At 44.4% G+C, this 27554-nt stretch overlaps 1 protein-coding gene across 1 annotated transcript in view; it reads left to right on the forward strand.

Annotated features, from left to right (window-relative positions):
* Positions 1-27554, forward strand: part of LOC126473443 (acyl-CoA-binding protein-like) — a 90579-nt gene that overhangs the window by 53029 nt on the left and 9996 nt on the right. The window contains exons 2-3 of the mRNA XM_050100490.1: positions 7533-7598; positions 19748-19862. Of these exons, the coding sequence (XP_049956447.1) occupies positions 7584-7598; positions 19748-19862 (130 nt within the window). The 5' untranslated portion in view covers positions 7533-7583. The remainder of the gene's footprint in view (positions 1-7532; positions 7599-19747; positions 19863-27554) is intronic.

Below are 27554 nucleotides of genomic sequence, written 5' to 3' on the forward strand. Positions count from 1 at the left end.
TTTTTAACAACAACCTAATATTGAGGTATGAACAAAAATAGATTTTGCAAATGATTTCTAGCTTTATTTCGTATCTCGATGGATTTAATATTGTTAAAAAAAGTGAACTTTGCAGATGATGAAATATGGTTGCCTGTTATGTACGAAAGTAATCTTGAAAAACATATTGCGTGGATCACTATCAAAAGTTAGATACCTTTAGTTCGTGAAATTAGTATCTTAGGGCCCAACGAATTACGTTTACTTTCTGTCCAAATAAAGTTCTTAGAGCCCAACAAGTTTTAAAATTCGTCGAAATTTACATATAAACGTCGATTTTAGAATCTTACCCACCCTTGGATAAATTTAGAGGGAAGCCAGTGGACCTCAGAGTTCTGAAAGTGAATTGTGGATTGCGAGGTTCTTCATCGGTTTAACGATGCATAGCTTTCTATGTAAATTCTTAACATAATTCGTGCGCAGTGAATAATGCCAATATCAGATAATATTTTTAGTATTTCTTACCACCCTGTGAAGAAAACTCACTTGTAATGAACACTGCATAATAAGAGGTGAATATTGCTTTTGAAAATACATTTGATTTTTGAGGAAATAGATATTTTCTTGTTTCGATTTTACGTAACTTTCCCCGAATGTAGAGATCCTAGAGAAACTTGCGTTCTTTTGCTTCGAGAACAAGCTCTCAGCCAGTTAGATGGTGTGGAATGACCTACGCTTCAACGTCGAACCAAAAACACAGTGCAGTTTGAAGTTTCTTCCACTATTAAATCTCTTCCCGAGAGCAAGTGATTTCAATTGGCGAAAAAATTCTAGTGCCGTCCACGATCAATTAAAATAGCACGTAAAGTATCTCAATCAGCAGAGGTAAAATATCACATACGGAAGAGCTCTGAACTTCGAAAAGTACCGTAGCGCTCTCACTTAAGCTCCACAGTGTGTAATCAGGTCAGATTTAACTAAAAGCATGTTGTACTTACAACTATGTGCCTAAACCGGCTGTGAAAGCCATATTATATCCATTTCTGTTAATACGTTGTCGAATGATTGACATAGAAAATGAGTCACAACTTACTATACGACCAGACTAAAATTTTGAAGAATCTGCTTTGCGTATGAGTACGGCGATAAGTTCAAATGTTTGAATCTCATTTGTTTTGACCTGCCATAACACTTGGATACCTCTTAAACTACATCGGAATGAACGTGTTGTGAGGTTAAGGCAATTTATTTCAGTGCATGTAAAGAATTGAAAATCATAAGATAAATGGCACACTTCTTATAGTTCGATTCTTCCAAGAATGTATCAAACCTGCAATGCTGCCGGAAGCTGAGACCTGGAGCAAATCCTGTGCTTACTACAGATGTAACAGGAAAAGACAGAACGTCGTTTTTTTTACATTTAGTATTTGATTTGTAGGCACGGAAAACGCATTGTAAACGAGCAGTAAATGTCACAGTACGCTTCATACCGAATTCACCGTTGATGTGGTTGGACGTAGTCTCACTTCGTCTCAACTTCTTATGGAGCCGCGTCTTGTTCGCAATCTGTGAACGAATTCTGTAATATCCGCACTTTGTTTGCGAGCTTGAGCTGTGTACGTATTGTGTAGATCAGGCGGAAATGGGTGGGCGAGGAGAAACGCTTGGCATTTCCAAAACAGGTCGTAACGAAAAGACCAGAAACGATCGGCCAGTGTGTCGGACCAATGTCGGTGAATCCAATCCTCGGATCAGCTCCAGATCCCACACACTACTGTACCTCGTAAGCCATAGCCCAAAGAGCTACGCTAAGCAAGTGATACTCGCTTCCACTGAGGTGAAAAAGTGTATTTGCGCTCTCATTGTGGAGACATACACCATGTAGGAGGTCGAAGCCCTCACTTTCTGAAAAGGTCAGAACATTTTATATTCTCCGCTTGAAGGAAAACTTCAACCATTGCGGTTTACTTCTTTCACACCTCGTGGTAGATGTTTCTTCAGCCAACATATTTTCTGCTGAGTGCCCACAGGAGCAGATGTCCCATTTTTGTGGAACTCTGCGATCTGTTGTCCGTTTATCGTCTATTTGAAGCCAACTGGCTCATTGTGTGACGTCTAAAGAACCATATTGTAGAACCGACTTTCAAAGAGCAGACAAGGAATATTCTACACATCTAAGAGATGTAAAATAGTGCAACTAATCAGCCTTCAAGCAGTTATTCGTCACTCACTCCATGCGTGAATGGTACAGCAAGAAACCATATAATATGGTACAATAAAAGGTACCCTCTTCCATGTACTTCAGCGAATTATCAGAATAGCTGAAGTAGTGTTAAAATATTAGTCTTTGGTTGACATCTTTATGCTACTGGAGCGTTTCCTTCTGGAGTGTAGGCCTATACAGTGTGGGCAAGGACTGACTGACTGGTTGATATACAAGACGTTCTAAAATTCGTTTAACACTTCAGTCAGAAGTCGAGACGATTGTTTCATACCGTTCAGCATTCTTTGGTATTTAGTTTCTTTAGACTCTCACTTTCTATTTCTTATTACACATACATACTACTCAAGCTATCATCTGGTGCTAGGCGGAGGGTACCTTTTGCCACTGCTAGTCATTTTTCCCTGTTCCACCCACGAATGGAGCCAGGGAAAGACGGCCTACATACTTCCGTGTGAGAAGATTTCTTTTATCTTCATGGTCCTCAAAAGATGCCTGTCAGTGAGTGGAATCTTAACGTTTGTCCAAAGTGCCGGTTCTCTATGCTTTCTGTATAGTTTTTCGCGAAAAGTAGTGTCTTCGGTAACATCCAGCAGCACGCATCTCAACTGATTTGTTGTCTTCCTTCTAGCAGTACTCAAGGATGGGTCGCAGTAGTGGTCTGTACGCCGTTTCCGTTGCACATGAGCCACACCGTCTTAGAACTCTTCCAGTTAACTGAAGTCGATCATTCGCCTTCCCTACAACTGCTCTTTCGTGCTCGTTCCATTTCATGTCGCTTTCCAGTGTTTCGTCGAAACATTTAATAGTCGTGATTGTCAAGCAGCGCGCTGCTAACAGTATCCGAATGTTTAGAGATGGTTTTTCGTACTCATCTGCATTAACTTTAAATTTTCTCACATTTAGAGCAAGCTGCCATTCATCACACGAAATAGAAATTCTAACAGAGCACCAGCGTAGAAATATCGTAATATGCTCAGATACGTTCTGTGGCATACGTGTGGTGCAAGAAAAATATACAGCAGGAAGCTTTTACGGGAAGGTGGTTCCATCCGTAAACGTACGGGGCATTAATTCAGCAGGGGCAGCTAGAGGCGGCAGTCTGCTGTCAGCGCCAACTCGCAGCACGCTATCGTCTCGTCGTAGTGGAAAGGATGACGTCAGCGAGAAAAGGAGCAGCCGGAAGTAGCGAACAAGAAGCTGCGACCGGACTTGGTAGCGGCACGTCCCTTTCAGCCCTGTTACCCACGACTATGGCTGAGAATAGATTTTGGAATACCGCTTCCAATTAAAGATGTTTCCACCAGTCCCATTCGTCACCCCTTAAGACACTGGCCCATTTGGAGTTTTGTGAATGGTGTAGAACTGGTACTCGGCAGTCAACGGATCTCATCGCTGATTTAAACCAAATAAAAATGAGACAAAACTGACCCACCATGATACAACGGATCAGTACACTATTGTGGAAGCAACGACAAAAAGCATGCCGAATTTAAAGGAAATGCCTAAGATTGGAGAAATTTCACCGAAGTTTGAAATTTAGAGTCAACTTCTGTGCGAGGTGCTTGTAATGTATTACACAACGAAACTGTCTCGAAATCTGCCAGAAAATCCAAAAACAGTCTGGTCGTATCTAAAGCCATAGGAATGGTAATGTTTTTGATAAAATTACTGGAGATATCAGCGATCAGAATATATTTTTTTAAATAATTATAAGTCTAGACCGCAAGGCACGTTTATCAAGATGACCGGTTTTGATCTTCACATCTTCAGACCTTCAGCCAAATTTATCGTCAATTACTGTGAATGGAGCAGGAACAGCTATTGTCATTCAGCGGGTCCTGCTCCACGCACAGCTATTGACAACCAGTATGGATGTAGGTCTGAAGATAATTTGATAGAAACCGGTCATCTTTTAATAAGCGTGCCTTGCGGTCTGTACCGTTATTACTTTCATGGTAATATGTTGCGTTGTAAGGAATTGGGGTCTTAGAAACGACGGAGAGGCTTCGTCCCACACCGAACCCGGAGTTGTTAGGGACCCCTCCCCCACCGACACCAGACAAGTGTTACCACAATGTTTGCGTGGTAGAGTAATTATGGTGTACGCGTACGTGGATGGAGTGTTTGCGCAGCAGTCGCCGACATAGTGTAACCGGGGCGGACTAACGGGAACCAGCCCGCATTTGCCGACGCCGATGGAAAACCGCTTAAAAACCATCCATAGACTGCACGGCACACTGGACCTGGACACCAATCCGCCGGGCGGATTCGTGCTGAGGACCGGCACGCCTAACCAGGCACACACATGGTAATGTTAGTGATGAGTATCAATGAAGCGGAGTTTCTTAATACGTTCCCCGAAATTCCTTCACCAAAGAAGGCGAAGTTAAAATTCCAGATTTCGAATCAAGAACTGCTGCCAATACGAGTAACTTTGAAGTAGATGTCCTCGCTGTAGCAAAATGTCTTAAATTACTTAGTGAAGAAAGTTCTCTGTACCAGATTGAATACCAAATTCCTTTCAGAGTATGCCTATATTTCCATATGTAAGTCACATACAACTGCTCGCTACACCAAAGATCCATACCTAAAGACCAATAATAAAGAAAGGAAGTGATAGTAATCAGATGAATTACAGACTGGTATCCATGTCGTCGATTTGCAGTAGGACTTCGGAACATGCACTGTGTTCCAACATTATAAATTACCTCTTGGACAACTCTATTGGTTGCACAGTTTCAAAAAATATCGGCCTTGAGAAACATAACTAGCTCTTTGTCATGAAGTAATTAGTGATATCGAAGGGGACCTCAAATATTTCTAGATTTCCAAAAGGATATGGACATCGTTCCTTACAAGCGACTTCAGATTGCGTGCATACGGAGTATCGTCTGTTGTGCGGCTGGATTCGTGATTGCTTGTCAGCAAGGCGACAGTGTGTAGCAATTGATGGAAAGTCATGCACTAAAACAGAAGTAATATTTGGCATTCCCCAAGGAAGTGTTACACACCCTCTGCTGGTACTGATCTGTATAATCGATTTAGAACCCTCTGCCAGTCACTTGAGGATGATCTGGAGTACTTACGTAGATGTCGACAGATGCATTTGCCAGTTGGTTGCATCAGCGCTGTAAGATGGATCGACACGAAGTCGTAACAGCACGGCAGAAAGAAGCCTGTGAATGAAGTTGCCCGATTTGTTGGTGTGTCAACGCCAAGTGTCCAAATTGTGCACAAGGAATCGTGAACTACATTCTGCCATGTAATACTACGCAAGAATATAATTTCAGAATGATCCCAGCTGACAGGGACCGAAGCTTTTCGCGCCATGTCGATGGCAGCCGATTTCAAAAAAGAAAATGCTGTTATGTGGATGAAAGTCCATTTGTCAGCTGAGCTACATGCATCGGACATGGCGAGTTTTGTACCTCGCCAAAGGTCATTTCTAATACCGCCAGATAGCTGCACTTCTCCAAGGGCCAAGGAAAACAAACTGGGCAGTAGCTGAGTGGAAGCGCACAGTGTGATCTGAGGAATCCATATATGGCATCTCTTCAAATTCTGTATGGCGTCGGGTGTACGAATGGCCCAATGAGGCCCCCCTTTAAACCGCATTGTCTTAGTGGTGTAATTCAGCCCAGAGATGGTTCCAAGATGTTTTGGTATTTTTTCGTACCATAAGTTGACCCCACTCATTCAGATTACCGTGAACGTGAACGTGAACACAGTTGCTCTTTCTGGTACGTCTTCATGATAAATACGCTGTGGACATTCCCGTCTTCCAAGATAACAAGGCAGCACTCACACTTTCCTGGCTTGAAGATTTCTGCGTTGGATCTCACCTTGACTATTCCAAAATCACCCAATCTTAATTCTAAAGAAAATCTTCGGGACTATTTGTAACAGCTGGTGAACCGTACTATCAATGTCTACGGAATCCAATAACGAATGAGCACTTCCGGTCGAATATGACCAGACTGTGACAAATGGTATTAGCGTGAGCAAAGGTGGAATGTTTCACAGCTTTCTGAAGTCTCAAGCTGCCTCTCAAAGAGAGGTGTCGAGAGGAGGCTTTAAGCTGTTCAGAGTGGCTAGCTGTACTGCCAATATACAGCCACACAATACCATGTGACGTTTCCTTAGCTTTTTGTATATTTAGAAATTTGAAATGGTTTCGCCAGTTAGAGATTTTTGAAACCAAAGATAGTCCTCGCGAGTCGCAGTCAGCTTTAACATTTTTATTGGCACAGATTTATTTTTAATAAACGGGCTTCCTATATTTAATGAAGTGTTAATACAAAATTTGTCATAAATGTAGGCTGTTCTAATAGATTAAGTTCTTAGTTTCTTAAAACATTAATGCCCTATATAATTCTTTTTCGTTTTCACTTTGTGGCCTATACGAAGTGTTAAAAAGCTGAGCAGACAAAATTTTTTCAAGTCTTCCCTCTCGTTTGAGGCGATTCGTCACAAATTCCTTTTGTCAACCTCTTCATTCCTACCTATCTTCCCTTACACTTTTTACACGCTACATCTCCCGGTAGTGACGTGGAAGTTACTCCTTCACCCCTCAACGCAAATCCTGTTGTCCAGTCCCTCATCAGTTTCTTCCCACATGTTCCTTTCTTCGGCTGCGGAGTACCGCATTCCTTATTTTAATTTTTAACATCCGCCTATAGCACCATATATCAAACTTTCCGATTTTCTTCTTTTCATCACACATTGCAGTGCCCCGAACTTACATTCTCAAATTCCTTTCTCAAATTCGATATTTAATTGTAATAATTAGTCAGGAATGCAGAGTGTATAGAAGAGCTAAAAAGCATTTTTATATCAAACAAGTGTCACAGGTGCACCGTTTTTCTGCTAGGGATCCATGAAGGTTTTGATGCTAGTGATGCTCAGAGACGCTCAGAGACGGTGTTCGAACTGCTGTGTGATGAATATTGTAAGAGATATTGCTGTAAACGTCGTCCACTTATATTAATTCACAACTGCGATCTGAGTGCTTACGACTAACACACTCGAAATAATGGCTGGAGCGTCCAACTGCCTTTCGTTGGCACACACATAGTTGTGCATTAACGTAAACTGTCGACGTTTTCAGCAATATCTGTTAAATAGTATACCTCGGATGGCAGTTTGAATAGTCTCTGGACATCCCTTGCGTCCAAATCTTCATGCGTGGAAACGGTGCTCCTGTGACATTGTCACTTAAGAATGTGTTCCTTTTCATGTTCTCTAAATTTTGAGTGCTAGGCGTAATTTTTTACACCCGGTATAAGCTCTTGAAATTAATCAGCGACCATCTTATTTTTATTTCTTTCAGGACTACAGCGGAAGACTGAGCCGAGAGGAAGGCAGACGACACTGAGCAATCATGTCCCTTGACGAGGTGAGTAGGCGCGGCTGCAGCGCAGTTAAATTAGCAGCTATTAGAGTTGTCACATAAAACCTATTTGACTATAGACTCGATCAAACGAAGTTTTAGTTTCAGCCTATACGGTGAAGAAATAAAACTCGTGTTTGGAGGAGTGGGTACACATTCTAGTCCAGCTATTGTGCTTCAGGCTAATAGTTTAGATGACTGACACACTCAGCTCGAACGTTCCATCACCCAAGTTAATCGTTTCTGAAGTCACTGGAGCTTCGGCATCAACAGCAGTGCGACCTTAGAGTTTGTGTACCCCTTTCAGCTACTATTAGGAAATTAAGGTTTTCAACCAGGAAAATTGCGGAGAATGTCACCTCGTCTTTACGTCGAGGTATCTAGCTTGTTTATGAATGACACTTGCTGACCGCATCGTCTTATACGTGGATTTTGTTTTTAATGTTCTGTTGAATTCTGAGTCCGGGACAAATTTGCTAGGTTAGTAAAAAGACTTTCGTTGTCTCATCTCACAGAAAAGTAAAGCTGACACATTGCCTTTGCATTGTGATTTTTTTTATAAACGTTGACAGCATACTAGTTCCATTCTGGATTGGGAAATATATTCAAGCAGTATTATTCAGGGTACGCTGCCCTTAGTTACTTCAGGTTGAATTTTCGACGTATACAGAAAATCAAACGACGTACACATAATGGCGAAAGAAACTGAAAATCCATGTACTATTTCTCACTACCCAATATTTATAGACGTATTGCTACATTTTTGTAGTGCAGACCCAAGTCTGAAGAACTAAAATGTATTGGTTTGGTGCGTAAGTTCGTATCGTTTTTCCTTAAGTTTACGACATATACACGTGAGACTTCAGTCAATAATATCCTCCTTGACTATTTAAAACAGTCTACTGCCCACGCTGGACTGAACTTTCAGACTCCGCGACTGTACGATACACATGGTTTTGAGGCGAAGAACTCGTGGAGCCATGTTCGGAGCGCTATTTCATCCGGAAAGGGAGCTCCTTGAAAGTTATTAGATATCACCCAGAAAAGGTGAAAATCTGAGGGCGCAAGATAAGGCGAATAAGGTGGGTGTTGAGTGACAGGAGAGAGACCGCCAGGGAGACCTAAGGAGCGTTGGAGGGATGGACTCCATGAAGATTTAAACCAAGTGTCAATAGATGTGAACGGATGGCGGATAGCAGCAATGGACAGAATACAGTGGAGGAGGAAACTTGTAGATGCGTGCGGTCCACTGGGCCTGATCACGTAGTGGTAGTAGACGTCTCAATCCATCGCCTGTATAGTGTTTTTTAGCACAATGCGGGCTGGCGTTATCGTGGATTAGCATCACATTATGCAGTCTTCCAGGTAATCGTGCTTGAACTGCGTGTAGCAAGAGGTCTCAGCTGTTTACAAATGGCAGAAGTGATGGTTAAACCTCAGGGAAGCAATTCATAGTACATCACAGCTTCGTTATTCCACCAGATGCATGACTCTTTTGTGCGCATAAGATCTTTGTGCTGGGAGTTGGAGCTGTTTCGGCCCAACCATTCTCCTCCTCATGTCAGCATTAAGCCAACATTTCCCGTCGCTAGTAAAAAACAAGATAGGAATGGTCGGTGTTGTTCACGAGCCAAGTGATGACGAGCAAACAGATGCGCGTATGCCCACCCACTTATTCCTCAGGATTTCGGCTTAGAGCATACCCGCGATTTTTGAACGTTCTCCATGGCGTGCAAATGTCGCTCGATGGTAGAATTATCAGTAAGCCACATTTCTCAGTTCTCGAGTACACTGATGTGTGTCATTGTCGACTAATGCGTTTAAACGCTCATCAAACTCCGAAGGTCTTCATGGACGTGGAGTCACTGTCAAAACTTTCCTCCTCGAAATGAGAGAACTATTTCTTGTCGTGCTCTGCCCAGCGGCATTATCCCCATACACGGTGCACATATTTCTAGCTGCCTCCGCTGCAGTCAACCATCTATGGATATCAAACAGAAGAATATGTCTGAACTGTTCAGATTTCTCCACTGGACACTCAATTTTCTAGCGTCCATAACTCCACACAGTATCTCCAAATGACAATATGTAAACTCAAGTGGGAACAGTGAACTACAAATAAACACCAATGAATAAACGAATAGCAACCATTTCACTTTGTCGGTGATCACCAACTTTGATTTCGAACCTTAATTTTATATTTCGCAATAGTCATATTGTAAACCTAATATTTTGGTAGTCCCCCCGCTAGTAAATAAATGGAATGAATTTGTGACTATTTTCCGTATGACTTATGTGCGTTGATATGACGTCATAGTGACTACGCTGAATGTCAAACACCGGAGCGTCGACGCCGAACGTCGTAGTCAGTCCCACTGCCGTAAAGACGCCACCGATTAGGCACGAAAATTCCTTGTTACGGTTCGCCAGTCTAGTTATTTTGTTGTGGTTGTAACATCGCTGACAATACAAAATAAACGTATTTGGTTGCCAGGCACAGACAGGTACTGCACAATAAAGCACACCCATACCCAGTATCTTGAGACGCAACACTTACATGGAACCCCTTGAGTGCTAGGTCGCAAAAGCCCAATGTTGTTTACGGCATTTGATGTCTACCATGCAGCCGCAATATTGACTGATAATGGCAACAGGTGGGACTGGAGGTATCCAGCGATGAGCACGGATGAGGCTACAGAGCGTAGTTGCACTGCTTAGTCTGAGAGTAACTCACAAAAGTGCTACAGTGGTGGTAGTGGTGGTATTACGAAGCATAGCAGTGTCAAGGTTAACACAGAGGTTGCGGCCCCGCAATCCCACCCCACAGGGGAAAAGGGCCGCGCCACCAAGAAGTCGGCGAGGCTGGCTGGAGTCCCGCCCAGCGCCGCCACCGACGACGCAGTGGCTGCTCTCAAAGCCGCAATGGAGGCAGAGGGCAGCCATGCAGAAGCAGCTCGTCGCCTTTCATCGGGAGCTTCAACAGCTGCGAGAAGAATAAAGGATGGTGCTGAAGAAGACACCCCCCCCCCCCCCCCCCCCCCCCGACGCCACCTCTACGGCTGTCGACAAGCAGGGGTGGCTGTGGCGCTGTGGCGACGCAGACGGATGTTCCGCCGCAAACGGACGTGCCCACTCAATCACGTCGCCCCGGAACCTGTAGAAATACAGGAAACCGGGGAAACGCCCATGGACGTGGCACCGTCCTCCTTCAATCTCCCGACGGGGAGATAAAGCAGCAGGGGAAACAAGAGGAAGAGGCTGGGAAGCTTCACACCGACGTTATTTCACATAATTGTGGTATAAAACGTATTTATGTAGAAAGCTATGCGATAAAAAAATTTCGTATCCGATTTTTAATATTTCACGCACGAGCCTCTTAATTCGGTGAAAAACATACTGTCATAATTTTACTGAAGCAGATTTTGTGAATTTTTCTGTGCGTCATTTCCGCTGCCGTGGTATGTCAAATGGAGTCATGGCAAAAGTGGTTACATATTGCATACTGTGAAATGTTACGTTAAACAGTTGGTTTATCGTGCGTACATCAATTACCACAATGCTAAATTACGTCAACGTGTTACTAGTGTCATTGTAATAAGCATTGCGTCGTGTACTTCTAAAGATGCTTAACACAAACGTTGACAGTTTTACCAATTGTATCTTAAACATTATGTACGGCGTATGTGATTAACAAAAATCAGTGATGTTATGATATACAAAGTCCAAAGAATAGGTTGTCCTAGAAGATCCTAATTATCACGTTGGTTGTTTCAAAATTGCTTAACTAGCTCTGTTACTGCAAAAGAAACAGGAATTAGATGTAAGGCAGATCCGTGTATGACGGAAATAATACACATTTAAAAGTTTGCAGATATTAACGCATATATTTCTCTATAAAACTGCAGTCGAACCTATATAGTGGTATTCCAGGCTCTGAAATAAAAACTTAAGTTCAATGAAATGTCTTAACAGCAATTCATACTCCATTAGAAACAGACGTCTGGCGGTCGCCGACAGACAGATACGCCGCGGAGCATTGTTGATTGCCTGAAGAGTCAAATGTGTCGGCCCAAAGGAGCTTTGTGATCCGCTGGGCGCGCCGTACTTAAATGATGGTGGACTTCTCGAGAGAGACACCTTACGAACTTCCCCTTCACAGATTTGATTCGTATTGATAGTGTGTGTAGACTGCCAGGCTTTTACCCTTCCCAGCACCCTACTACGGTATTGGGTGACAATGCCTCAACAGCAGATTTTAAGTTTTGTAAGGGGGGTTTATCATACCATCTAAGGGTGGGCACCTGGCCGCCTTTGAGGCCTCCACCCTCCCTCCATTTTAACTGTCACCCTTCATTTGCATTTATCTGAGTTCGTCTTTCCCCTATGTTTTCATATCGCCTTGTCTTTTTGGACTGGACATTTTAGTGTGTTGCAGTGACTGGCTCATCCACTTTTATTCTAGTCTATCAGACAGCCCAGACAATGTGCTCCCTGGTTTTAATTTCTTCTTCCGCTTCTCCTTGTGGTGTGAGTTTTCCCCATTTCTTGTTAGTTTGTTTCATTTTCTCTTTGTGGTTCCCCATTCTTTTAATCCCTCCCACTTTCCCAAACTAAATTTGGGTGTTACCTTGTGCCTTATTTGTGTCAGGAAAAAGGGACTGATGACCCTGTAGTTTGGTCCCTTCATACCACAAACCAACAAACCCTCCAATGGAATGTTCACGATCTTTGGTCCCACAAAGGGGATTTACGGCTGCTTTTAGCAATGCAGCGTTCCCTAGTACTCAGTGTTCAGGAAACAATATTGTGTTATCACGACCACTTTGAGCTTCACATTTCTTCCTGTTTCGTTTTGTCCTTCCCCTGAGGTCGGCATTCCATCTTGTGGGGGCATTATACTGCTAACGGGATATTGTTGATAGTCAACCCATCTCACTGACCACCCATCTTCAAGCTGTTGCAGTTCTCTGTTTTGTTCCTCACCTGACATTTTACCTTTGTGCCATTTATATCCCTCCATCATTCAATGTCCCCAAGGCGGACTTCCTTCGGCTTATTACACAGCTACCTCAGTCATTTCTGCTACTCAATGACATCATTTCCTTTGGGGTTCTCCCAGAACCTGTCAGAGGTGCCCTCTTGGCTGATCTTCTTAAAACACTGGAGCACCCACATTCCTTCAGACTCCTCTCACACACCTATTCCCATTTGGACCAATGCTTCTGCACTGCCCAGCTTTCCCAGCACCTTGAGTGGTCTGTTCTGACACCTACTCAAACGACCATTTCCCATGTGATATCCATATGCTCACTCGTACCCCACCTGTGTGCAAACGCAAATGACAGCTTACAAAGGCTGACTGGTGGCTTTACTCCTCCCTGGCGACCTTTGAAGGCAAAGATTTCCCCAGTTGCGATGGCCAGGTGGATCTCTCACAAACGTTACCCTTACTGCTACAGAATGTTCCATTCGTCGCACTTTCTCTTTGCCTCACCGTGTCCCAGTCTCTTGGTGGAATGAGGCATGTTGTGATGCAATTTGCGCATGGAGGCATGCTCTCCGCTTTTTTAACAATCATGCTACGATGCCAAACTGCAATCATTATAAATATATGCATGCAAAGTGTAGTTGTGTTCTTCGAGATAGCAAACGAGCTACCTGGATTTCATTCACTAGGTCTTTTAACAGTTCCACCCCTTCCTCTGTCATGTGGGGCAACCTCTGACAGCTCTCTGGGACCAAGATCCATTCGTCAATTTCTGGCCTGGCAGTAATGTACATCGTCATCATGGACCGTATTGCTATCTCCAACACTGTGGTCCGCCATTTTGCGGAAATTTAGGTCTCTTCCCGCTATCACCCTGCATTTCTCCATAAAAATGTGGAAGCGGCTCGGGAAATACCCTTCCCTTCTCAGAATCATTAGCGCTACAATGCTGCCTTCAGTATGAGGCGGCTAGATCATGCTCTCAGTTCATCCCGATCCTCTGCCTCAGGGCCACACTGTCAACATTCAGATGTTGCAGCACCTTCCTCTTGTGGGCAAGCACTTTCTGCTTAATACGTTCAACCGCATCTGTTCAGAGGGCACATTTCCTGAACATCATAATCATACCTAAGCCCAGTAAGGATAAACCTTCAAGCTACCATCTCATATCTCACCAGCTGTGTTTGCAAGGTTATGGAAAGTATGATTCATGTCCGGCTGGTATGGTGGCTCGAGTTTCGAAATTTACTAATGACTGCACAGTGTGGATTTTGAGCACGGCGTTCTGCACTTCATCCATTTGTCACTTTGTCTGCTGATGTCATGAATGGTTTTCTGTGGAAATCCCAGAGTCTAAGTTTTTCCATTTGGAGAAGGCCTATGACACCTGCTGGAGAACTGGTATCCTCCATACTCTTTACACATGGGGTGTCTATGGCCACCTGCCCTGTGTCCTTCAGGAATTTTAAGTTTTCAAGTTGCATGTGGGTTCTGCCTTGTCACACCTTTATCCAGGAAACCAGTGTGCCTCAGGGTTCTGTCCCGAGCATCATCCTCTTTGCTATCACCATTAATGCTATCATGGCTTGTCTCTTACCTGGCACCTCTGGCTCCCTTTTTGGTGGTGATTTTGCCATCTACTACAGTTCTCCACAGACCTGCCCCAATGGGCAGCATCTTCAGTGCTGTCTTGATCTGTACTCCATGAGCATCGACAATGGCTTTAGTTCTTCCACTGAAGAAACTGTCTGTATGAATCTCTGGTGGTGCAATTGGTTTCTCCCACTATCTTTATATCTTAGGTCTGTTGCTCTTCGGTTAGTTGAAATTACAAAATTCCTGGACCTCATGCTTGATAGAAAACTCTTGGTCCTCCCATGGGTCTTAAGTGGCAGCACACTGTACGCAGTCCCTCAATGTCCTGTGGGTCCTCAATGATACTTCCTGGGATCCAGATCAAACTACTCTCCTGTTCGTACCAGTCCCTGCTCCATTCGAAACTTGCCTATGGTTGCTTTAAGCATCTGCACGTCGGTCCCTTTTATGCCATCTCAACACTATCCACGATTGTGGTATCCATTTGGCCACTGGAGCCTTTTACACTAGTCCAGTTGAGTCTGTATGCTGAAGCTGCTGAACTACCACTGTCCTATCACCGTAACTTTCTCCCCAGCATACCATTTCTGTGCCATGTGTGGCCACCCTTCATATGCTGCCTCCTTTGATCGCCAGTATGGGGTGCGTCCCTTTTGTTATCTCCTGGCGTAAGCTTCTGCCACATGCTCCAGTGGCTTAACTTCACACTACCTGCAACTTTCCCAGTGGGTGTGAACCCTTTACTACCTTGGCTTAGTGAAGTGGCCCATGTTCACCTTCATTCGCTTCCTAAGGAGACCACTCCAGCCTTGCACGGTCATCTTAAGTTTCACGACCTTCGCATGAACCTTCATATGAAACTTCGCGATAGTGCCCTAAGCTACGTTGAGCAAGACGCGACAGTTGGCTGCGACTGCGACGCTGCCCCCTCTTTTCGCACCCTGGCAGACGGCGACAAGGCCGCAACAAGACAGGAGTCGTCGCTGTTTCCCAAGATCTGGTCGGCGGCGGCGGATTCAAATACATAAGAAAAATAAGAATTCCGATTTTCTTGCTGTAAAAGATACTGTATGTTAATGGAACAAAGTTACATCGGCTCCCAGAGTTAGTTTTTCGATACAGATTCTCCTTTTACTTTAAAAAAACTGAAACATATCTCTTCCGGTTATGCGTGTTTTTTCGCTGTATATTACTTCTCTATCGATTGTGAGGAAAGTAAAAGGCACAAAAAATTTATATTTTCGTATCTTACAGTTTCACATAACAGCTTGATAATGTCTATTTTTCCGATATTCATAATTTATTCCGATACTTAATTTACAAGTAACCTACTGCATAAAATTTGAATTGTGTACAGTGAAAAATGTGGTCGCTGGCTACTTTGCGTATGGTTCACGTTAGGTCATACATCGTTGCCGATGAAACGAAGCTAACATATCGAAATTATTTTTAAAGTTGAGATCAGAATGACATCGATCTCAGTTTCCGAGATTTGGACTCGTATATCTCCGGGAGGGTAGCGACTAGCCGCCAGTTCTGTCGATGCGCAACGTGAGTCATGTCATCGCACGATAGAGAATGCATTTGTTTTGTTTCGCTGACACATTTGGACCTAATGAAACCATTTTATGTCGTATATTTCTCCGGTATGAGTTACTAATATTTCTCCATATGCTCTTGACAATTTCATTTAAAATGCCACGACATGCAGGTTTCTTAAAAGTAAAGACATGCAGGTTTCTTAAAAGTAAAGACATGCAGGTTTCTTAAAAGTAAAGACATGCAGGTTTCTTAAAAGTAAAGACATGCAGGTTTCTTAAAAGTAAAGACATGCAGGTTTCTTAAAAGTAAAGACATGCAGGTTTCTTAAAAGTAAAGACATGCAGGTTTCTTAAAAGTAAAGACATGCAGGTTTCTTAAAAGTAAAGACATGCAGGTTTCTTAAAAGTAAAGACATGCAGGTTTCTTAAAAGTAAAGACATGCAGGTTTCTTAAAAGTAAAGACATGCAGGTTTCTTAAAAGTAAAGACATGCAGGTTTCTTAAAAGTAAAGACATGCAGGTTTCTTAAAAGTAAAGACATGCAGGTTTCTTAAAAGTAAAGACATGCAGGTTTCTTAAAAGTAAAGACATGCAGGTTTCTTAAAAGTAAAGACATGCAGGTTTCTTAAAAGTAAAGACATGCAGGTTTCTTAAAAGTAAAGACATGCAGGTTTCTTAAAAGTAAAGACATGCAGGTTTCTTAAAAGTAAAGACATGCAGGTTTCTTAAAAGTAAAGACATGCAGGTTTCTTAAAAGTAAAGACATGCAGGTTTCTTAAAAGTAAAGACATGCAGGTTTCTTAAAAGTAAAGACATGCAGGTTTCTTAAAAGTAAAGACATGCAGGTTTCTTAAAAGTAAAGACATGCAGGTTTCTTAAAAGTAAAGACATGCAGGTTTCTTAAAAGTAAAGACATGCAGGTTTCTTAAAAGTAAAGACATGCAGGTTTCTTAAAAGTAAAGACATGCAGGTTTCTTAAAAGTAAAGACATGCAGGTTTCTTAAAAGTAAAGACATGCAGGTTTCTTAAAAGTAAAGACATGCAGGTTTCTTAAAAGTAAAGACATGCAGGTTTCTTAAAAGTAAAGACATGCAGGTTTCTTAAAAGTAAAGACATGCAGGTTTCTTAAAAGTAAAGACATGCAGGTTTCTTAAAAGTAAAGACATGCAGGTTTCTTAAAAGTAAAGACATGCAGGTTTCTTAAAAGTAAAGACATGCAGGTTTCTTAAAAGTAAAGACATGCAGGTTTCTTAAAAGTAAAGACATGCAGGTTTCTTAAAAGTAAAGACATGCAGGTTTCTTAAAAGTAAAGACATGCAGGTTTCTTAAAAGTAAAGACATGCAGGTTTCTTAAAAGTAAAGACATGCAGGTTTCTTAAAAGTAAAGACATGCAGGTTTCTTAAAAGTAAAGACATGCTGCCTTCAATATATTTTCTTCCCATTCTTGGGAAGATGATAAATTACTCACCTCTAGTATTTTCTTCTGAACCTGGACGAGGATACCCAAGTAGAAGTAGACATCCTAACAAAACCAACAAATGTCAAAAATTTACGTTTTTCAACTGAGCGAAATTGATTACAGAAAGTTGTAAAACAATCTGTTGGTGGTTTTTCACAACTGGAAGGTATCATCAAGACACCAATCTACCGTTTACTCTGAATGAAGGTATTGTAAAATGTAACTTTCTCGTTGTACTTTAGATTGTTCATTTTATAATGTACTTGCCGTTTTCAATTTTTATCGTCACAAAAAAGAGTAATGCGAAAATTGACCTGCAAGTTCATTTTCATCATTCTAATTCTACATCTGCATGGATTATACTGATTTTCATAACAGGACTGAAAAATTTGCATCAATGGGAAAATATATATTTCACTCACTTGCCAGTTTCAACTGTGCACCAATTTCTTCCCAAATTCTGCCTCTGAACTAAGTGTCCCTATATTTAGGGTTCTTCAAATCGTAAAGGCAAGGATGTTGCGAGACCAGCTCACAGATCATCACATCCTGTGAGCGGCTCATTTCAGTTTTCCTTGACTGAATCGACCTCTTTCTGGCAGCCGTACGTCTTTGTGTCGTCAGACTTCCGTCGCAACACTGCTCACTGGTGCAGTGCTGCGGATGCCGGCCGAAGTGGCCGTGCGGTTAAAGGCGCTGCAGTCTGGAACCGCAAGACCGCTACGGTCGCAGGTTCGAATCCTGCCTCGGGCCTGGATGTTTGTGATATCCTTAGGTTAGTTAGGTTTCACTAGTTCTAAGTTCTAGGGGACTAATGACCTCAGCAGTTGAGTCCCATAGTGCTCAGAGCCATTTGCACCCACAGCAGTGCTGCGGCAGCTGCCGCAACAGTCGCGCGTCGCATCCCAAACTCGAACTGCGCATGCGCCAGCAGGCAACTTCTGACGTCACGTAGCGACCCGTCGCAGTCGCTAGTGTACGTCGCGTCTTGGACAACGTACTTTTAGTGTACACCGATGGCTCTCGGACTGAGTGTGGTGTAGTGTGCCTTAATCATTGGTGGCCATGTCTTTTGATATCAGCTGCTTGCACACTGCTCAGTATTTACAACTGAGCTCTTCACCCTGTATCAGACCACAGAGTACATCCGGCTACAGAGACTTCCCAGTTGTCTTCTGCTCACTCGCTCAGTGCCTTTCAAAGTCTGTGCACTTTACACTGCTCATACCTTTGTGCAACTGCTCCAGGGAAACTGTCACTTGCTCACTCTTGGTGGAGCCACTGTGATATTTACATGGGTTCCTTGTCATGTCAGTCTGCCCGGAACCAGGGCTGCTGACGCTACTACCAAGGCTGCTGTCCTCGTACTTCAGCCCACTGGTTCCTATAATCCCTCCAATGATCTGTGTTGCCATTTGCAGGAGGTGGTGTCCCTTTTGCATCGCTTGGTCGCCCCTACATGGGAATAAGCACTAGCTTATTAAACCTCTCCCAGAGGCTTAAGTGACCTCTCGGTCCTCCCATTGGGAGCAGCTCATTTTAACTAGGTTGCATATTGGGCACTGCATTTTTAGCCATAATTTGCTAAGTGGTGCTACCCCACCACTTTGTACATTTTGCACCCAAGTTTTAACTGTCCGCTATTTCCAGACAGAATGCCCATCTTTAACTATTTACGTTCCCACTTGCATTTGCTGTCAGTTATCAGCTGTTCTAGGAAATAATGTGTGGGCTGTTGACTGTTTCACTTTTTATCCATCAAAGCAATATGGCGAAGGCAATTTAATTTGTAGTTTTGGACCTTTGTTTCTGTACGGTGTCTTCTGTAGCCCTTTCTCCATGTCCGTCTTTTTAGCTGCCTTCTGTCAGTTGGAATTGACATATAGTTGTTTAACTCCTGTCGTTGTGTTCTGTAGTTTCACTTGTGTGCATATTACCCCAGTTGTTTTTGCACCCTAAAACAAAACCATATGGTTAAAGAGATTTTATTTGTATGGATGTGAATGAGGATAGATTCTCTGTACAAGTAGCAGGAGCAATTGCGATTGAGGCTTAAAGTGGATCTGAAAATACTTGAATGAGCTTGGATGACTTCACTGTCTAAAAGTGCTACTATTGTTGCATGTAATGTAATATATTTGTGGTTCTGTTATATAACTTCTGACGTTTATTATTTCTGACTGACAGGAAGTAAGTAGAACTCACTGCATTTGAACAGACATCCATTCTTGACCAAAATGGAGTGCATAATATAATCATAGCTACCTCAGTTTCAAAAGAGAACAATCTATACAATAACAAAAGTTAGCAGCAACCTTGGCATACATAAGGAATGGCAAAAGTCTGATTCAGTACAAAGAGGGGAAATTGTTCTTGCTGCATAATACTGTTCACTTCTGTTTTCAGAGTAATTACAGGAAATAATCATATTAAATTAACTTTAGTTAAATATCTTTTCACAAGGCTGACAATATTACAATACATGTCTGTGTAGATGTATCTGTTCAATAGTTCGATTTTTTCATTGGAGAAATAAATCTGAGTTTAAGACAAAATATATAATTATTTCAGAGATTCAACAAAGCAGCTGAAGATGTCAAGAAGTTGAAGTCTACTCCCACAGATGCAGAGCTCCTAGAGATTTATGCACTTTTCAAACAAGGTTCTGTTGGAGATGTTAACACAGGTGAGATCAATTACATGTTACAAAATGCATTTGCCTGAATAGTAACTCTCCGTATCTTGAGACAATCTGGCAGAAAGTCACTAGAATTGTATGCTTACATCATTGATTTATTCTTGAACTTAAGCTACTGCAGTTACACAGGATAGTAATGATTAAAACCCTCAATCAGTTAACACTCAAACCTGTGCATGATTTTCCAGAACCTTTCTGGTGTTTGATTGTGGCACATGAAAGTATGGTGGTCAAAGTAAATGAAAAGCGGCTACACAATGGCTTCATTGACAAAACTATTGGCATTATTTTTCTTTTATAGCATGTAATATTGACTAAAGGCACCTAATTATTGATTTTGAATATTGGATTAATGTCTAAATTGGTTTTTCCAGCAAAGATAATGACATTGTCTGTATGACACTGTTTAGAAAGTCATGAAACCAAATCTATATAACAGAGTAAAAGATACTATGTGGGTGGCAGTTTCTTATGCTTCACTGGATGAAAAAGGACTCTGTATACAGTGTTACCCCTTCCTAAAAACATACCTATGGATGTTCAAAACATAATTTTTCTGAAGTTGTTGCTCTTAAATTTGGACTAAAGTGCAAAGGCTTTATCATTTAATAGCAAAGAAATACATGCAAGAGATACATCCCGCCTAAATTTGAGGACTAACCAGTATTGTGTTATCAAACTAACACCAGTCCTCTGCAGTTAAACAGCAAAATGTATTTTTTACAATTTCTACAGCATGATGCACAACAGGAATGTTGCATTGGCTGAATGTACCTGGAGTGCTCAAAGCAGCTTTGTAGAATATAGCTTTTGTTGCTTGATGTACCACTTTCAGACTTAAACTATGTGATCAAAAGTATCTGGACATATGGCTGAAAAAACCTTCAAAGTTCATGGCACCCTCCATCGGTAATTCCGGAATTCAATATGGTGGTGTCCTACCCTTACCCTTAGCCTTGATAACAGCTTCCACTCTCACGGCACGGCACAGTCCGGCTGTACATTCTGAACCTGAAGTGCCGCTACCAGTGTTGTTTCAACCATACTAGAACTTCTTGTTGACACCCAGCCAAATATGTAACCTGTAGTATGGTGCACACAAGGGCGATTGTCTGCCTCCTTTACCCCACTGTATCAACTGCAGTGGAGGCCATGCCGCCACCTCTAGAGATTGTCCCATATATCTTGATGAGTGGGCTGTCAGAGATTGGGGTAAAGGAAAAAGTGCTTTACCCAGTAGCTTGCAAGTAACTGGCTAGTCACAAACCCCGTGTTCTCCCGTTTGGCACCTATAGTTCTGTTTTTGTTACCCTTTCCTCTATGCAGACATGAGACCTACATTTCAGCTCTGCAGTCATGAAATCGCCCAGTGTCAAGATAGAATCACCATCCCCCATCCCATTGTGTGACAAACTCACTCTTGTCTGAAGTGGCAAAGCCACCAGCTACACAACCAGTTGGCAGGAAGGAACAGGAGTAGAAGACCCGTGAAGACCTGCTATATACCTCTAGCCAGTGGACACCAGTCTGCCTCTGGTGGACTTCTTCCAGCCTTTCCACTTAGAGAAAAACGGTGTTCACCTTCACCAACTCTAAGATCCTGTTAGACGGTGTCGCCACGTGGTACCTTAGCCCGGCCAGTATGTCATGCCAGTGCACACCGCCAACCGTTTTTCAGCATTGGACTTCATGGACTGAACACACAAGCAAGCTGATGCTTATCTTGACCCCATGGAGCAGCACACTTCTGCTTCTGTGCCCTGTAGTAGCAACTCGACACCAGCTGTCATTCAGCTATTGTTGAGTTGACACCCCTACATCTCTTCTTCCTTATGACTGCCCTCCAATGGAAGGTTTGTGTCCTTCGCTCCCACAAAGAGGATTCACGGCTGCTTTTAGCATAGCAGTGTCCCCTTGTACTGTGCCTTCAGGAAACAAAATCAGGCCCTCATGACCATTTCGAGCTTTCACATTACTTACAGATTTGTTTTGACACTCCCCCTGAGGTCTGCATTACCTCTCATGGAGGGTCATGCTGCTCATACAGGATGACATTGTCAACCTATCTCCCTGACTACCTGTCTTCAAGCTGTTGCACTTGGCATTTTCTTCCCCACCTGACTCTTTTCCTTAGTACGATTTATGCCTCTGTCTTTGTCACCAGGGCAGACTTCCTTCAGCTTATTGGGCAACTACCTCCCCCATTTTTGCTACTCTGTGACTTTGATGTGCATCATCCGCTTTGAGGTTCTCCCAGGATCTGTCAGAGGTGCTCTCTTGCTGACCCTCTTAACCAACTTAACCTCTTCTGCCTTAACACTGGAGCACCCAGTTTCATTTCAGACTCGTGGCACACCTATTCCCATTTGGACCTATCCTTCTGCACTGCCCAGCTTGCCCACCATCTTGAGTGATCTATTCATTCTGACACCTACTCAAGCAACCATTTCCCCTGTGCTATCTGCTTGCTGACTCCTACCCCACCCACATGCACACCCAAAAAGCAGCTTACTACGTCTGACTGGCAGCTTTACTCCTACCTGGCAACCTTTGAAGAAAAATATTTCCCCAGTTGTGATGACCAGGTGGACTATCTCCCTAATGTTATATTAACTGCTGCAGATTGTTCCATTCCTTGCACTTCATCTTTACCACATCTTGTCTCAATCCCTTGGTGGACTGGGGCATGCCGTGATGCAATTCGCACATGGAGACATGCTCCCTGTGTTTTTAACAGCCATCCTACGATGGCAACCTGTATTCATTATAAACAGATGCATGCAAAGTGTCATCATGCTCTGTGGGACAGCAAACGAGCTAGATCGATTTCATTCACTAGTTCTTTTAACAGATTCACCCCTTCTGTTCTACGGGTCAACCTCCAAAATCTCTCTGGGACCAAGATCTGTTCCTGTTCCCCCCTCCCCCCCCCCCCCATTTCTGGCCTCACAGGAGCGGACAATGTTATTGTAGACCCTATTGCTATTTCCAACACCTTGGTGGGTCATCATTTTGCAGAAGTTTTGAGCTCTTCCCACTATCACTCTGCCTTCCTCCATCGGACACAATTGGAGGCAGCTCAGGCGATACCTTTCTCTCTGAATAGTGAGTGCTACAATGCTGCCTTTACTATGAGGAGCTAGATCATGCTGTCAGTTCATTCTGATCCTTCCCCCAGGGCCGGACGCCTTCAACATTCAGATGTTGCAGCACCTTCCTCTTGCGGGCAAGCACTTTCTGCTTAACATGTACAACCGCATCTTGGCAGAGGGCACATTTCCTGGATGCTGGCGTGAAGCCACTGTCACGCCCATACCTAAGCCTGGTAAGGACAAAAACCTACCTGCTAGCTACTGCCCCATCTCTTACCACTGTGTTTGCAAGGTGATGGAACATAAGATTCATGCACGGCTGGTATGGTGGCTCAAATCTCACAATTGAATGACGAGTGCACAGTGTGGATTTCAAGCACGGCGTTCAGCAGTTGACCCTCCTGTTACTTTGTCCACCCATGTCATAATTGGTTTTCTGTGGAAATTGCAGTCTGGCCATGATTTTTTATTTGGAGAAGGCCTAAGAGACCTACTGGAGAACTGGTGTCCTCTGTACTCTTTACACGTGGGGCTTCTGTGGCTGCTTGCCCTGTTTCCTCCTTGTATTTTTACAAGATCTAGTTTCCAAGGTGTGTGTGGGTTCTGCCCTGTTGGACACCTTTATCTAGGAAACCGTTGTGGCTCAGGGTTTCATCTGGAGCGTCATCCTGTTTATTACTATTAACCTTATCATGGCCTGTCTCCCACTGGGCATCTCTGGCTCCCTTTTTGTTGAAGATTTTGCCATCTATTGCAGTTCTCCATGGACACTGTCCCACTGAGCAGTGTCTTCAGCAGTGTTTTGATCGCCTTTACTCCTGGAGCATCAACAATGGCTCTTGCTGTTCCATTCACAGAAGTCTCTACGAATTTCTAGCGACGCAAGTGGTTTCTCCTACCATCTTTACATCTTGGGCCTGTTGCCCTTCCGTTCATTGAAACTACAAAATTCGTGGGGCTTGTGCTAAATGCGAAACAATCTTGGTTCTCCCATGTATCTTGCCTGGCAGCCCGCTGTATCTGGTTCCTCAGTGTCCTAAGTGTCGTCAATGGTACTTTCTGGGGTGCTGATCAAACCACCCTCCTCTGTTTGTACTGGTCCCTTGTCCGTTCAAGACTCGACGATGTGCTTTGTCTATGTGTCTGCATGCCCATCCCTCTTACACCATCTCAACACTATTCATGATCATGACATGTTTGCCCACGGGTGCCTTTTACACCAGCCCAGTTGCGTCTGTATGCTGAAGTTGCTGTACTACCACTGCCTTACCACTGTGCACTGTGACTTTCTCCTCAGAAGGTATGCATGCCATTTGTCTGCCATGTGTGGCCACCCATCCTATGCTGCCTCCTTCGATGATTCCTCTGATTGCCAGTATGGGGTGTATCCCTTTTGTAACTTCCTGGCATCAGCTTTCGGCACATGCTACAGCAGCATAACTTCACGCTACCTGCAACTTTCCCAATGGGTGTTAACCCTTCACCACCTTGGCTTTGTGAAGTGGCCCATGTTAACCTTGGCCTTCATTCGCTTCCTACAGTTCGTATGGTTAAGGGCTGTCTCCAGGTCAGTGATTGTAAATGGAGAATTCCAGGCCATGTTGCAGAGGTTTCTTGACTTCCGTAAGCTCTCTTTTTATTTGTCGAAGATTAGCTTTATGGTTGGGACCTTGGAAACTCTCACTAAGTGACTGGCGATTGAGTCGCATGAGACCGTTGAGTTTTCTTTGTAGTGGGAAGGGTCTCCTCCAAGTTTGTGAATCAGCGTCTTTGCTTTTCCTGTGTGATGGTCTGGATAGGTGTCTGCCTATTACACATTATGGCTCTCTTCAACTGTCAGCAGTCTGTCAACAGATGATGTTGGCCTGTATGCTTTTGTGCTGTACATGTCCCTTGACATTTCCACTCCACTATCACATTGGAAACAGTGGACCAAGGGAAATTTGCGAGTGTGGAAATCTCACGTACAGGTATGGGACATAAGTGACCCAATCACCTGACCATGTTTGAAGTCCATGAGTCCCACTGAGTGCCCTATTCTGTTCTCACAATGTCTAATGACTACTGAGGTTGCTGGTATGGAGTACCTGGCAGCAGATGGCAGCACAATGCACCTAATATGAAAAACATGTTTTTGTGGGTGTCTGGATACTTTTCATCACATAGTGTATATTGAAGGCTATACTAGGCAGATGTGCAGTCCCCCTGAAGACCCCCTGTGGGTCCGGGGTAATAATAGGCCCGAGGTATTCCTGCCTGTCGTAAGAGGCGATTAAAAGGAGTTTCAACTGTTTCGGCCTTCCATGTGATGGTCCCCCTTGGGGTTTGACCTCCATTTTTCAAAATTCTACAGAAGTAAGAGCCTTTTGGGGAAGGACACCTTACGTGGTGTACCACTGGTCCTAAGTGCACTAAGACCTTGGCACTCAGCATTGTACCGGTGTTGTAACCATACCCACTATTCCCCAAATTGGGCCTAAACACCTGATGGGTTGTACAAGTTACACCCATAGTGCGTCCCCATCTGCACCAGCGATCATGATGGACTCCCCATGGCACCAGAAATCCAGCACGGTAGCCAGCCCGTTGTGGTGGGGTCGTCATGTACCCTCTAGGTTGTAGTTGTAGCCCCCTGACAACACAGGGATCGTACTGCCGATACCTGAGCTGCACCCTCCCCACGTCGGCCAAGGAGTAGATGCCTGTCTCCTTGGGGCATCAGGACTCCCGGCAACGGTCATCCTGCCAGGTGGCCCTTGCTGAGGCTGGGTGGCGCCCGTGGGGAGAGCCCCTGGTCGGAGTGGGTGGTATCGGGGCGGACGTTTCGCAGATGAAACGTAAACACGTATCAGGTCGTTCTGCGGCCGAGTCTTTCAAAACAAAAGGTACCGTTTCTAGTTCTGGTTCTCCTGCCCTTTCCCCCTTGGCCACTCCCTGGGAGGAGGGACAGGCCCGCCGGCTTGGGGCGAAGTACTTCCCCCGCTATTTGGTCTGTTCTCGAACTGATGGGGGGGATATTCGCCACCTCCATGCCCATGTTCTTTGTTCAGCACATTGAGGACATCTTCGGGGAAATCGAGGCTCTCAGCAAGATGCGTTCAGGGTCCGTTCTTATCAAGACCACCTCTGTCACACAGTTGGCGGCACTCCAGGCGTGCGACCGCCTAGGGGACATCCCAGTATCCATTGTCCCACATCTGGCACTAAATAGGACGCAGGGGGTTATTCTTCATCGTGACTTCCTGCTACAATCTGATGAGGAGCTCAGGGCCAACCTGGAGCACCAAGGTGTGCATTTCGTCCGGCGAGTCCAGCGCGGCCCCAAAGACGGTCGTATCGACACCGGGGCCTTTATCCTCGCCTTCGAGGGGGACGTTCTCCCAGAGAAGGTGAAGGTGATGTGCTACCGGTGCGACGTGCGACCTTACGTCCCGCCTCCTATGCGGTGTTTTCAGTGTTTGCGCTTTGGGCACATGTCGTCACGGTGTGAGGCTGAGCCCCTTTGTGGCGATTGTGGACGTCCTCTTCGTGAGGAACATACATGCTCCCCACCACCTCGGTGCATTAATTGTCCTGGCATCCACTCGCCTAGATCCTCAGACTGCCCCGCCTATCAAAAGGAGAAGAAGATACAAGAACTCAAAACTTTGGATCGGCTCTCTTATTCTGAGGCCAGGAAGAAGTATGACTGCCTCCATCCCGTGCCATTGACCACTTCGTTTGCCTCAGTTGTGTCCACTCCTTCCGCGGTATCCTCACCCCTATCCTGTCCCCCCTCCACCGCCTCCGCCCATCAGGGGGCTCTGCCTCCGCCTCCCAAATCCCTCCATTCCAAATCATTCTCCCCCGTGGGCCCCGCCCCCTCTGCCCCAGGGGCCACCCTTCCTCCTCCTCCTCCTCCTCCTCCTCCTCCTCCTCCTCCTCCTCCTCCTCCTCTCCCCCCCCCCCCCCCCCGCCACCTGAGAAGCGTTCCTCTTCTCAGGCGTCCATCGGGGAAACGTTCCGGATCCGCCTCCCGCCGGTTGTAGTGTTGTTCCCTCGAAACCTGGCCCTCCGCGGCCGTCGAGGTGACCAGCTCTTCCCCCGTCTCGTTCCCCCAACTTTTTGACTAGCGATGGCCTTGTTACATTGGAACATTAGAGGTATTCGATCTAATCGGGAGGAATTAAAACTGCTCATCCGCCTGCACTGTCCGCTCGTCCTTGGTCTCCAGGAAACCAAGTTGCACCCGACTGACCGTATTGCCTTTACCCACTATACCTCGGAGCGGTATGACCTCACCCCTGTGGACGGTATCCCAGCTCATGGTGGGGTCATGTTGCTCGTTCGGGACGATGTCTATTACTGTTCCATCCCATTGACCACCCCACTCCAAGCAATAGCTATCCGTATTACTCTTTCTGCTTTTACTTTTTCAGTTTGTACCATCTACACTCCACCGTCATCTGCTGTTAGTCGGGCTGACATGAGGCATCTGATCGTTCAGCTTCCCCCGCCGTTTTTATTGTTTGGCGACTTCAATGCCCATCATCCCCTTTGGGGCTCTCCTGCATCCTGTCAGAGGCTCACTCTTGGCGGATGTCTTCAA

This window comes from Schistocerca serialis, chromosome 4 (assembly GCF_023864345.2).
Source record: "Schistocerca serialis cubense isolate TAMUIC-IGC-003099 chromosome 4, iqSchSeri2.2, whole genome shotgun sequence".
Lineage (NCBI taxonomy): Eukaryota > Metazoa > Arthropoda > Insecta > Orthoptera > Acrididae > Schistocerca > Schistocerca serialis.